The 10,683-nt window shown below is 55.9% G+C and overlaps 2 protein-coding genes across 2 annotated transcripts; both read left to right on the forward strand.

Moving 5' to 3' along the window:
* Positions 1 to 1,371: 1,371 nt before the first annotated feature.
* LOC126044346 (carboxypeptidase A1-like) lies at positions 1,372 to 6,045 on the forward strand. The gene is made up of 11 exons (XM_049813803.1): positions 1,372 to 1,708; positions 2,452 to 2,533; positions 3,284 to 3,418; positions 3,587 to 3,685; positions 4,183 to 4,284; positions 4,361 to 4,462; positions 4,560 to 4,670; positions 4,890 to 4,980; positions 5,128 to 5,327; positions 5,649 to 5,733; positions 5,819 to 6,045. Exons 1-11 carry the CDS (start codon positions 1,644 to 1,646, stop codon positions 6,004 to 6,006), a joined length of 1,260 nt encoding a protein of 419 aa, XP_049669760.1. The 5' UTR covers positions 1,372 to 1,643; the 3' UTR covers positions 6,007 to 6,045.
* A 741-nt stretch (positions 6,046 to 6,786) lies between these two features.
* Positions 6,787 to 10,059, forward strand: LOC126044347 (carboxypeptidase A1-like). Its single transcript, XM_049813804.1, has 11 exons — positions 6,787 to 6,895; positions 7,138 to 7,219; positions 7,461 to 7,595; positions 7,682 to 7,783; positions 7,920 to 8,021; positions 8,105 to 8,206; positions 8,348 to 8,458; positions 8,700 to 8,790; positions 9,175 to 9,374; positions 9,642 to 9,726; positions 9,872 to 10,059. Exons 1-11 carry the CDS (start codon positions 6,828 to 6,830, stop codon positions 10,057 to 10,059), a joined length of 1,266 nt encoding a protein of 421 aa, XP_049669761.1. The 5' UTR covers positions 6,787 to 6,827.
* The last annotated feature ends 624 nt before the right edge of the window (positions 10,060 to 10,683 follow it).

The following is a 10,683-nucleotide window of genomic DNA, read 5'->3' on the forward strand; positions in this document are numbered from 1 at the left end:
AGAGGAACAGGAGGATGCATCCCATGATGGGATGCTGAGGGAGATGGGCTGGTTTGGCCTGGACATGAGACAGCTTTGCAGCGGGGGGACCTAACAGGGACCAGCTCATCCCTATGAAGAGGTTATTGAGAAAACGGAGCCAAACTCTTTGCCACAAAGCATGATGGGAGAGACAACGACACCAGCTGAAACAAGAGAGAGCCAGGCTGGACATAGGAAAATTCTTTTCCACCAGGAGGACAGTCCCAACAGTGGGACACTTCGCCCAGAGGGGCTGTGCAGCCTTCATCCTTGGAGGACTCCAAGACCCAACATGGAGGGACTTGGTCTGGCCCCAGAGGTGACCTTGCTTCTTCCAGAAGGTCAGATACAGACCTCCTGCAGTCCCTTCCCACCTCAACTACCCCATGATCCTGCCTCAGCGAGCACCCCTACGCTGGCACCACTGGCCAGGACCAGCTCACCAACATCACTGGTTCCGCATTATGAAACCGTAATGGACCCCCCGACCGCGGCACCTTCCCCATGGCACAGCCTGCTGTCGGTGCAACTGGAAAGACGACCTGGTTTTAATGGGAAAAAAAACACAGATAGAAGATGTCTGCTAAAATACTGACCGAGATGATGTCTGCCGGCCTGGGAACCCAGCCCGGGAACCTGGAGCATCCTTGACAAGCGCGGGCGGGAGCTCAGGTGCATCGTAGATAAGCGCACAACAAAGACGCTGCTATAACCCGCGGAACAAAGACGCTGCTATAACCTGCGGAACAAAGAAACCACTATAACGAACTGACCTCCTAAGACAGCAGAAGTCAGCACCGGCTGCTCCAGTAGCTGCTGTCCTGCTCCCGTTCATGTACCTACACTAAAGACATAAAAATATCTGGCTTTCTACCCCAAAACGAGCCCCTCTTTCTCTCTCTCCGAGCATTACCCCCAGGTGAACGTCCCTGTGCAATCCTTTGGACCTTTGCCGGGGATGCCTGGATCTGGGCTCCATGATGCCCAGCGTCTTTGAAGTGAGACTTCATCCATTGTCAACTGGCCCTGCTCCTGGGAGTGGTTTGGTGAACGGCACTGGTAATAATTTGAATGATATATTTTGAATTTTTTATATATATACCTATGTGTGTGCATCTAAGTAATTAATCGTAAATATATATGTTTATATGCTTGCTTTTCTGCTAGTAATTTTGTAGTAACTTGTAATATACACTTGCTTTACTAATAGTATTCTGTAATAAAGAAATTAATGGAAGCAAAGGCCGTGTCCTTGTGTACTATGGGGTCCTACGACCCCACCATCGCCACCGTGGGTTGGGTGGTGACTGTGACCGTGACACCTCCTCACACCAAGCCGGGTGCACGGGCACGCATCCTCCCTGGCCGCCAGCGGCAGGACCTGAGCGGTGAGGAAGACGTTATCGGATCCTCCCTAATTTGGCTGCTCTTTTATTGACTTCGCCAAAAAAAGCAAACATTTGGGCTCCTGGGAGCCGTTCCTGGCTAATCTGTTTGTTGCTGCTGGCTCCGCGGGGACGGCAGATGTGGCCTTGGTGAGAAGGTCCGCGAGCGCCCCCGGAGCACTATATAGGGGGCTATATACGTCCTCGGGGGCTGAGGTTTGTCTACGTCCACTCACCATGAAGATCCTCCTGGTCTTCGCCACCCTCGTGGCAGCCGCCTGCGGCGAGCAGCTTTTCGTGGGGTGAGTCCTGCTGAAAGCAAGGGGTGGTGGAGCACCCTGGATGGAGACGGGGACTGGGGTCTGGGGGATGCCTGGCCTCATCCACCTTCCTTTGGGATCAACAAGAAGGGTGACATCCCGAAGGAGGGAAATCCATCAGCTTTTGCTGCATGGACACCAGAAAAGATGTGGGGTTTTTTACCCCGGCTTTGCAGGGAGGTTTTGAGCGCCCTCCTGGCCACTGCAGTGGGTAGAAATTAGGGGATGCTAAATCCCGAGAGCATCACCCCAAGCTGTTCCAGGGGAAGGACTGAATTGGGATGGGAAAACCTTGCTGCTGGGGAAGGAGAGTGTTTCCTTCTTCGCTGGGGGCTGTATCCATCCCTGGGGGAGCCCAGCCAGGCTGGAGCAGAGGCTATGCTAGGAAATATCTAACATAGAGGTAGGTACAGAGAGAACATATCCATATGTTAGATATTTACTAACATTTTGGGAGCTTTCGTGATTGACAGAAGGGTGGAGACTGCCTCGGGCTCTCTGGCACTTGCTGTGTTTCCTATTGTGGCTATTCTGAACCTGCATTTTTCACTCTCGACACCAAACCTCCAGCAACCGATGCACTTTCCAACCTGTCGAGCCGGTGTAGACCTTTCACGGTCTCCACCCAGCCCACGATGGGGCCATGTCAGTGCTGGAGGCTCAGGTCCTTTCCCCCTGCTCCTGTGATCCCTCCTGCGTGTGCTGATGGCTCTGCCTCCCCGCAGGGACCAGGTCCTCCGCATCACGGCCAGCAATGAGGAGCAGATCGCCCTGCTCAGGGCGCTGGGTGAGCAGGCAGAGCTGCAGGTGAGCTGCGATGTGGTCCCGAGCATCCCCTAGTCTAAAACAGAGACCCTGGTGACATCCAAAGCTCCCTCCTTCTTTTGAGCTCACATCCAATTTTCCTTCCCGTTTTGGATACTTATAATTTATGACTATATAAATATAATATTTAGTTTGGGGAACTTTGAGCTCAGCCCTCCTGTTTCAGACAAAGTGGGAACACCCCGGCCACTGCAGCATTGTCGTACCCAGGCTGAGTATTCAGGTCTAAAAAGCCATTGCATTTTTTTTGGCTTGAATTACAGCGTGACTCTCCTCCTGCTGCGTTTTCCCTGGTTGCTTCGGTGGTGGTGGTGGGGTGAATCCCAGTGAACAATTTGAGCAGCAGGAGAGATTTGGGTGGTGGGGAACGGCATCTGCATCGCAAAGCTGATGTAAGGAGATAAGTCTATCAAATTAAAGAGCAAAACCAGCACACAGCAGCCCCGGTGTCTTATTGTGTCTGCTCAAATCACAAAACCTCATCATTCAAAGGGATGTTTACAGCCAACATGTAACTTGGGCTGAAACATGTTTCTGTAGAAGATCATTTGAGGCAAATGATTAACCCTGACCCATTCTGGTACCCATGTGTGTCCCAAAATTTGTCCAAAGACCTTTTTAAATCCTTCAATGGAAACTTTTATGAGACCCTTTTTGGTGCTGGGGAGCTCAGGGGATGAGTACCAGCACAGGATGGGGCCAAGCTCTCTCCTCTCCTCTCCTCCACACCAGGTTGACTTTTGGCTTGACCCCACCAGCCCCGGACACCCAGCTGACCTGCGGGTGCCCTTTTCCAGCCTCCAAGCAGTCAAAATCTTCCTGGAGTCCAATAGCATTTCCTACAGCATCATGATCGAGGACGTACAGGTAAGGGCCGCGGTGAGGAGCTGGATGAGCTCCTGCAGCTCAGTCCCAAGAAAGGATCCAAAAAGTTGGAAACTATGAGGAGACAGAAGAAAAAACCCAACCAGCTGCTCCTTCCAGCCTGTTTGATGTTGTGTTTTTTTTGTTTTTTTTTTCCCCCCTCCTAAACAGGAATTAGTGGATGAGGAAAAGAAAGCTATGATGAAGTCTAGGAGGATGGAGAGAAGCACCCGCACATTCGATTTTGCCTCCTACCACACGATAGATGAGGTACTTTGCTCTGCAGAGCATTTGTTTCATCTTGCTAGGGTCACGCTCAGCCCGTGCCATGGTTGCATCCATGTGGTGATATTTGTGGTGGCAGGCGAGACCCCCCCCTGGGACATGCCTGTTCTCCTTGGGTGGAGGTTTTAGCTGAGCTGAGAGACTGGAGATCCCTCCACGTGCAGTGTGGCCTCTCCTGGCATCTCCCCACCTCGCTGGAAGACATCTTCAACTTCATTTTGGGGGGTCAAACCCTGTGCTTGGAGCCCAGTGGGTGGCTGACAGAGGCTATTATGGTGTTGGGGGATCTCAGGGCTTCCTCCCCCCCGCCCTGTTCATCTGCTTTTGCAAAAACATTTGCGATGTGCCCCTCTACTCACCTGGAGGTCCAAGTACCTGGTCTTCTCCAGGGGAGCTCTGCATGTTGCATCTGGCACCAGATACCCTAAAAACCAAAAGGAAAGCCAGGGTGAGCCTCGTGACGCAGCAGCTCCTCCTTTCAGATCTACGACTGGATGGACATGCTGGTAGATGATCATCCCAGCCTCGTTAGCAAGATCCAGATCGGGCAGAGCTACGAGAAAAGACCCTTGTACGTGCTGAAGGTGGGTACCGGGGACACCCTCACCTTGCCCAGCCCTGGGAGGGCACGGGGCTGAAATCCCCCCCCTCTCTGTACAGTTCAGCACCGGGGGATCAAATCGGCCGGCCATCTGGCTGGACACCGGCATCCACTCGCGCGAATGGATCACGCAAGCCACCGGCGTCTGGACGGCCAACAAGGTAACCACGTGCCCTGGGACCCCAATTCTTACCCCAGCCCTTCTTTAACACCTCCCTGAGGGGCACCAAGGCAGCTCCTGCTCTCCTCCCCACGCAGATCGCCAAGGAATATGGCCGGGACCCCTCCATCACCGCCATCCTGGACAGCATGGACATCTTCTTCGAGATCGTCACCAACCCTGATGGCTATGCCTTCACCCACAGCTCCGTGAGTGCAGGGACAACTTCTCCCAGCTCTTGTCTCTGGCAACCATGGCTGGCCGCGGTTTTTGGGTGGGGAGGGATGTTCTTTCCCATGTGGGACGGTGAGTGGGTAGAGGTGGTTTCCTCCCATCCCTGGAGATGCTTGGGCAGGAGGGTGGCATCTGTGCCTCCAAAGAGGTGGGATTCACATCCCTGTGATGGTCTTGCCCCCATCTGCTCCTAGAACCGCATGTGGCGCAAGACGAGGTCCATCAACGCCGGCTCCCACTGCGTTGGCGTGGACCCCAACCGAAACTGGGACGCAGGCTTTGGAGGTGAGAGCCTGGCCACCAGGTCGCCATGCTGGGCATCGCTCGTGCCTCAAAGCATCAAAGCTTTCTGCTAGAGGGGAGAAACCTGGGGGCTAGAAACCCTTCTCCAGGGCAGCCTCTCTACATGGTGCCTCCTCCGCCATGCCCCAGGTGCTGGCTCCAGCAGCAACCCCTGCTCCGAGACCTACCGCGGCCCTTACCCCCACTCTGAGAGTGAAGTGAAAGCCATCGTGGACTTCATCCGCGGCCACGGGAACGTGAAATCGGTCATCTCCATCCACAGCTACTCCCAGATGCTGCTTTTCCCCTACGGCTACAAGAGAGCACCTGCGCCCGACCACCAGGAACTGGTGAGATGGCCCCAAAATGGAGACACGGGGCTGTGAGCACCAGCCTTGCTGGAAAAGTCAGGTTGGATCATCCCAGGACCCTCCCTGCTCCTCTCATTATATGCAACCTGCACATTGAAGCCTGTTACCTGGTTCTTAGAGGGGGGACAATTGCAAGATGTGCTACCCCCCATCCATCAAAAATTAAGGGTGTCTTGGGGAAAAGCAAGAGCAGAAGGGGTGAGAAATGATGCTGGGCTCTAGACCTCGCTGCCCTGGGGTTTCCACTGTTCCAGGGTCTTGGTCCACCAGGTCTCACCACTTTTGGGCTCTCCCTTGCAGAATGAACTGGCTAAAAAGGCAGTGAATGACTTGGCCGCCGTGTATGGGACGAAATACACCTACGGCAGCATCGTGGACACCATCTGTAAGTGCCCCTTCCTCATCCCACAGCATTGTGTCCACCACGACTGCTCAACGTTGGGCTCACATCTCCCCTCCTCTCCCTGTAGACTTGGCAGATGGGACCACCATCGACTGGGCCTACGACAACGGGGTGAAATATTCCTTCACCTTTGAGCTGAGGGACACGGGACGCTACGGCTTCCTCCTGCCCAGCACCCAGATCATCCCCACCGCTACCGAGACCTGGCCGGCGCTGCTGGACATCATGATCCATGTCCTGGAGCATCCGTACTAGAGCTGGTGCCTTCCACGGCGTCCCCTCATCTCAATAAATAATTTTGGAGACTCTTTATGGTTTAGAGCTGGCGCCTTTATTTTTTTCGTGCTAGACTTCCAAAAAAGGGTGAAAAAGGATTCCCAGCCCTACAGGTGTTTATTCCCCCCCTCATGGCTTTGGCCCTACAAGTCCCCATCCTTTGGGACCAACAGCCCTGAAGGACCTGGGAGGAGATGGGCATTTTTCTGGGCAACCAAACCCAAATTTGTGGGTTTTTGGACAGCACTGCTCCATCATCCCTTCCCTGGGGGCTGTGAGGAGGGACACTGGGCACCCTCAGGGCCATTACTGGGTGCAAAGTGCTTTCAGTCATTTGCTCTTTTATTTTTGCCACCTGGGATGACCGTCACCCGCTCCGACCTCTGTCCTGTGCCAAACTTTAAACCAATTTCCCTGCCGCCACCACCACAGCCATGGTTTGGGTATCCAGCTCACCCAGTCCCCCATTCAAAAATCTGCATCTCGCACTTTCTCCACCCAAATTTATCTTTTTCCTCCCCCAAGCCGGCACTGTGGGCAGTGGGATTTTTGGCACCTCCCCGCCTCTCGCCCTGCTGGTGGGTGACTCACCGACGGCTCCGGCCGGTTCCCAGGACGGGTTTGGCCGGGACTGGGAGGGTGGACGGCAGGGCTGCGGTGCCCAACCTTGCCCGGTGCCAGCCGGAGCCTTCCCACAGCCCTGGGAAAGGGGACAGCTGGGGGCGGGAGGTGGGTGGCCGCCGATGGGATTTAAGAGATCCCGGTGTGCCGTCGGAACGTGGAACGGGCACTTTCGGCTGATGATGAGGGCCCTCGTGCTGCTGGCTGCCCTGGTGGCAGCAGCCGCTGGCATCGAGACTTTTGTTGGGTAGGGGGTCCGGCTGGTGTGGGGGGGTGTGGGTGGGCTGGCTGGGATGGGGATGGTGGCACCCATCAGGGCAGAAGAAACTGATTCAGCCCCGAGGGGACACGGACACCCCTTGGGAAAAGACTCAGTGCAAATCCCCAGGGTGGGGGGATGGATGGGGTGGGGGGGGGGGGGGTTAGGCTGGACCCACGGGGGGCCAGAGCTTGGTCCTGCGCCCCCCCCAGCACCCCCTGACCCTGCAGGCACCAGGTGCTGCGCATCGTCCCCACCAGCGACGAGGAGCTGCAGAAGGTGCAGGAGCTGCAGGACCTCGAGGAGCTGCAGGTACCGGGTGCAACGGCAGGGGTGGCTTTTGGGGAGACACCCCCCCCCCACCCTGCCTCAGCTCGTGTCCCTTGCTTTGCACCCCCCAAATCATGCTGTAGAGTAGGGATGGGGCTGGGGGGGGGGGGGGGCTAGATGTGGGATGATGGGGACCAGCTGGTGAAAAGCAAGACAGAAGATGGTGGCGGGGGGCAGCCTGAGGTGGGATCTGACCCCCCTATCTCACTTTCTCCTCCTCCAGCTGGATTTCTGGCTGGCACCCCGTGGCCCTGGGTACCCGGTCGATGTCCGTGTGCCCTTCCCCAGCCTGCAGCCCCTCAAAGCCCACCTGGAGGCCAACGGCGTCTCCTACTCCATCATGATCGAGGACGTGCAGGTCAGCGGTGGCAGAGAGGAGGCGGGTGAGACGCAGGGTCTCGGCCCGGGGGGGAACGAGGTCTCATCCTGCTCCCTGTCCTCCAGGCACTGGTGGACGATGAGAGGACAGAGATGCTTCGTGGCCGCCGTCGGCTGCCGCTCTCCACCAACACCTTTGACTATGCCGCCTACCATAACCTGGACGAGGTGAGAAAGCATGAGATTCGGGGCATTTTGGAGTGAAAAACCACATCCTGGAATTGCTCTTGCAAAGCCCTTTGCTCCATGTGCAGCAAGGGCAGGGGGTGAGCTGGGAGTGACCCCCCCCAACGCTCTCCCCCAGATCTACACCTTCATGGATCTGCTGGTGGCTGAAAACCCCAACCTGGTCAGCAAGCTCGAGATTGGCCGGTCAACGGAGAACCGCCCCATTTACGTTCTCAAGGTGAGGATTTGGGGTTTGTGGGGTGACCAGAGGGGGGAGCAGGGCCAGGGCCAAAGCCAACCCTCCCCTTTCTGCTCCTCCAGTTCAGCAAAGGGGGTCCGAACCGCCCGGCCGTCTGGATCGACACCGGTATCCACTCACGTGAATGGGTGACGCAGGCCAGTGGTGTCTGGTTCGCCAAGAAGGTACGGGCACCTCCTGGACACGTCTTGCGTTCCCAAAGGGCCGAAAGGTCCTGCAGCCACTGCGGATGCCAGGTGGCCGACCCCACAGAGAGGATGATGCCCCAGCAGCGCCAGGGAGCCCCAAATTGCTGTCTTCTCTAGATTGTCCTGGATCATGAGAATGACGAAGGTCTGGCCTCCATCCTGGACACGATGGACATCTTCCTGGAGATCGTCACCAACCCGGATGGCTTCGTCTTCACCCAAACCCAGGTACCGCCCCGGCTTTCCTCTTCCTGGCTCCTACAGCCATGCTGGATGGGGCTGAGGAACAGGATTGGGGTGCTGCATATCGAGGCCCCCAAAAGGTCAAAGCCTCCTTGTCCACGTTTCCACGGGATGGGAAGGGGACCACCATGACCCATTAGCATCCTCAGATGTCAGACCCCTCGTCTGCTTGAGGCTGGTGGAGCATCAGCCCCAGACACCAGCTGAGATGGCTCTGCCCTTCCAGAATCGCATGTGGCGCAAGACCAGGTCCAGGCATTCGGGCTCCAATTGCATCGGCGTGGACCCCAACCGCAACTGGGATGCAGGTTTTGGAGGTCAGAGCTCTCCCGTTCACCCTGCCTGGGGTTTCTGCCCTCCAGGTGGAGGCTCTGAGGTCATTTCTGGCTCAGAAAGATCCACTGATGTCCCCTGGGGAAGGGATGGGATTTGCTCTCTGCGGCAGAGACATGGGTGTGGGCTCTACCAGGCCTTTGATGTCCCCTAGTGACCAGCATGGTGGGGACCACAAATGAAAGCCATCACACAAATGTGTAGGAGGAGCCCCAAAAGTTCTTCGCTGGCCACCAAGCAGCTGAGGGGTGGGAAAAGCTCTTAGGCTTGGAAATGGAAAAGGCCCTTTGTCCTTGTGACTCTCTGAGCCACCCAACTGCCACCAAAGCCACCAAACACCCACACTGTGTTTTCACTGTCCTCCACAGGGCCCGGAGCCAGCAAAAATCCATGCTCAGAGACATACCACGGACCTTACGCCAACTCGGAGCCCGAGGTGAAGGCCATCGTGGACTTTGTGAAGAACCACGGGAACATCAAGGCTTTCGTCTCCATCCACAGCTACTCCCAGCTCCTGCTCTATCCCTACGGCTACACCAGCACCCCAGTGCCTGACCAGAAGGAACTGGTAGGGTTGACACGGAGGTTTGAAGGGGGCTGGGATGATGCAAGGCTGTTCTCCTCCTCCAAGGAGGGGCAACCTCCATCCTGCACTGCAAAGGGGCCATTGGCGAGCTGGAAAGAAGGCCTGGCTCCTCTGCCAGTCCCTGGGGACTCCCATTAAGCTTTGCCATCCTTTTTGCCTGTGGCACGAGCATAAAATCTCTCCTGCAGGCTGGATCCCGCAGGCTTTTCCCTTCTTCGGCTCATCTTTCTCCCTTCTGTGTATTCCCAGCACCAGGTTTCTCAGAAGGCGGTTGCAGCTCTGTCTTCTCTCTACGGCACTAAATACAAGTATGGCAGCATCATTACCACCATCTGTAAGTAACGGGGGGCAGCAGTGGCTCCCCCAAAATAAACCAAAATCATCACTCGCACCTCGGCTTAGACAAAAGGTCCTGTGAAATACCCGTACGATGCAGAGCAACTAACGTTTCGCATTCTTCCCGTTGTTTCCCCACTCAGATCAAGCGAGCGGAGGAACCATTGACTGGACGTACAATCAGGGCATCAAGTACTCCTTCACCTTTGAGCTGCGGGACACGGGGCGCTACGGGTTCCTGCTCCCTGCCAAACAGATCGTCCCGACCGCCCAGGAGACATGGCTGGCACTGAAAGTCATCATGCTGCACGCACGGGACCACCTCTACTAACTGGGATCGTGGGGCTGAGTGGAGGTTGGATTAGCTATGGGAGGAAATGAAAGCAAGAAATAAACGTAAAGAATGATGAGAATTGCCTTTTGTTGTTTTTCCCTGTTTCAAAATAACGTTGAAAAGCTTTTTTGGAGACTGACTCAGCACTCCTGTGGGTGCACGTGGCGGCAGCCACCATAAACAGCATGCGCTAGCCCAGCGGCCCAAAAAGGGGATGAAAAGGGCATGAAAATAATGGGACACAAAAGAAAGGAAGGTGCTTGTTTTCCCTCTGCTCCAGCAGAGGATGGAAGGGGAAGAGGTTCAGTTTGACATTTACTGGGCAAGCAGGGACCTCGGACAACGCAGCTGTGCGGGCAGGAGGGGTGCCCACCTTCCCCAGCCCTGCCAGGGGCCAGGGCGGCTCTGGGACGTGAGGCAATGGGGTTATTAGCTCAATTTATTCTGTGTATTTTTGGGGTTGAACACCAACTTGTAGCACTGGTAGGAAGTTCCCTCCTCACTCGCTGCAATCCCATGGGCAGGGGGAGCCAAGCCCCTGCCCACTCCCAGCTTCTGCAGGCGCCGCTCCACGCTCTCCGTTAGCTCTCAAAGCTCAAACTGAAAAGAAGGACTCAACCA

The sequence above is a fragment of the Accipiter gentilis genome, chromosome 11 (genome assembly GCF_929443795.1).
Source record: "Accipiter gentilis chromosome 11, bAccGen1.1, whole genome shotgun sequence".
In the NCBI taxonomy this organism is placed as follows: Eukaryota; Metazoa; Chordata; class Aves; order Accipitriformes; family Accipitridae; genus Astur; species Astur gentilis.